Source organism: Austrofundulus limnaeus, unplaced genomic scaffold (assembly GCF_001266775.1).
Source record: "Austrofundulus limnaeus strain Quisiro unplaced genomic scaffold, Austrofundulus_limnaeus-1.0 Scaffold716, whole genome shotgun sequence".
Classification (NCBI taxonomy): domain Eukaryota; kingdom Metazoa; phylum Chordata; class Actinopteri; order Cyprinodontiformes; family Rivulidae; genus Austrofundulus; species Austrofundulus limnaeus.
The window spans coordinates 98,088-100,193 of record NW_013953118.1 but is presented as its reverse complement, the minus strand read 5'-3'; the positions used below and the strand labels follow the sequence as shown (position 1 = coordinate 100,193).

General features: G+C 41.1%; 1 protein-coding gene across 2 annotated transcripts in view; it reads right to left on the bottom strand.

The window, feature by feature from the left end:
* Positions 1-2,035, bottom strand: part of ppef1 (protein phosphatase, EF-hand calcium binding domain 1) — a gene marked incomplete at its 5' end in the record, with an annotated part of 10,781 nt that extends 8,746 nt beyond the window's left edge. For both annotated transcript variants that reach the window (XM_014028063.1, XM_014028064.1), the window contains 3 exon segments: positions 557-617; positions 700-827; positions 2,003-2,035. In XM_014028063.1, the coding sequence (XP_013883517.1) occupies positions 557-617; positions 700-827; positions 2,003-2,035 (222 nt within the window).
* Between the last annotated feature and the right edge of the window lie 71 nt (positions 2,036-2,106).

Below are 2,106 nucleotides of genomic sequence, written 5' to 3'. Positions count from 1 at the left end.
CACGAGGACAGTTCTGCGTCTCACGAGGACAGTTCTGCGTCTCACGAGGACAGTTCTGCGTCTCACGAGGACAGTTCTGCGTCTCACGAGGACAGTTCTGCGTCTCACGAGGACACGAGGACAGTTCTGCATCTCACGAGGACAGTTCTGCGTCTCACGAGGACACGAGGACAGTTCTGCATCTCACGAGGACAGTTCTGCGTCTCACGAGGACAGTTCTGCCTCTCACGAGGACACGAGGACAGTTCTGCCTCTCACGAGGACACGAGGACAGCTCTTTGTCTCCATCCTCACAGAAAACCACAGCTGCTGCTCGACCCAACAGAACCGAACGAGGACGACGTCATTAATGAAGCGGGCTGTTTGTGAGGCGGACGAGTGGAGACGGTTTCACAACGGTGCTCAGCTTCCTGCTTGTTGCTAGGCAACAGGAAGACGCCGTGCTTTATTTACCCACATCAATCAGTTTCTGCTGCTTTAAATTAAATATAAAGAGCTGGACTCATAGTTTAAATCAAAACAAAACAATGTTGAACTCAGTGATTGTGGTTCTGACCCGGTCCGGTCCCGTTCAGCTGGGTGAAGTTGTTCAACATGTAGGTGAAGAAGCTGGAGAGCTGCAGAACAAAGAGATGAAAGGAGAATTAAACGTTTGCACCAGAGGTTCTGTTTGATCAGGTCCGGGTCTCTGAGGTCCACCTGCAGCTGCTCCTGCTCCGCAGCGTACTCCATGGACTGGAAGATGTTCCAGGTGTAGCGGCGCCGCATCTCCAGCCGGGCCACGTAGCGCCGGTACCACCTCTGGATCAGAACCGCTGCTTTGATCACTGCAGCAAAACACCAGAGCTTAAACCTTCAGCTGTTTTACTTCAGCTGTTTTATTTCAGCTGTTTTTCTTTAGCTGTTTTTCTTTAGCTGTTTTTCTTTAGCTGTTTTAGCTGTTTTTCTTCAGCTGTTTTTCTTCAGCTGTTTTTTAGCTGTTTTTCTTCAGCTGTGTTTTAGCTGTTTTTCTTCAGCTGTGTTTTAGCTGTTTTTCTTTAGCTGTTTTTCTTCAGCTGTTTTTCTTCAGCTGTCTTTAATCAACACCTGAATAACTTGTTTTACTGACTCACAGAAAAGTTTAAATTTATTCAACTTTACTGAAGAAACTCACTGTTGTAGCTAAAATCAGCTAACATTTACATAAAAGCTATATCAAACATGTAGCTAAAAGTAGCAAAAAGCTACTAAACACTGAAGTAGCTCAAAGTTAACCAAAAGTCAAATGTTAGGCTAAAAGTAGGCTAGCCAAGAGTTGWAAAGTAACAAAAATCTATGAGACAGTGAAGTAGCTAAAGGCTAACCAATAGTCACAAACATTTAGCTAAAAGCTCTAATAGCAAAAGGTTAAAGTACCAAAAGACCTACTAAAAGTGACTCTAGCTAGAGGCTAAAGWATAAAAATGCTATCTAAAAGTATTTAAAGTCTAGCTAGAAGCTAAAAGTAACAAAAGACTTACTAAAAAGGTAAAAAAAAAAAAAAACCAGGAGGCTAGCTACAAGCYACATGAAACATTAGCTTAAAGTTGCAAAACATTAGCTAAAGACTAATATTAGTGAATCATGTAGCTAAAAGCTAAAGGTAGCAGCAACTAAATAAAGGCTAAAAGCAGGCTAATTAAAAACAGCTAGAAGTTAAAAGTAGCATGGTTCTTTAAAAGAGCAAAAGGCTAAAAATATCAAAAGCTCAGCTATCAGCTAAAAGTGACAACTGTAAAGCTAAATCAGCAGAACTATAGGTAAAAGCAGCTAAATGTCAGCTAAAAGCTAAAAGACTTCATTAGAKCCAGCAGCTGATTTCAAAGAACAAAAGTTTTTAATGAATTAAAGATTTTTCTGCGAAAAAATGTTTAATAAAGTTATTAAAAATCTAAAAGTTACAAAAACCAGAAGTCACAGCAGCATCAGCTGAAGGAGCCGAAACAAAGTTTGTAGAAATAATTAAATAAAAACAGATTCTTACTCAGAGCTGGACTCAGAGTCCGGACTGATTTATCTGTGAGGAGAAAAACAACGAGTCAGCAAACACACACACACACACACACACACACACACACACACACACAC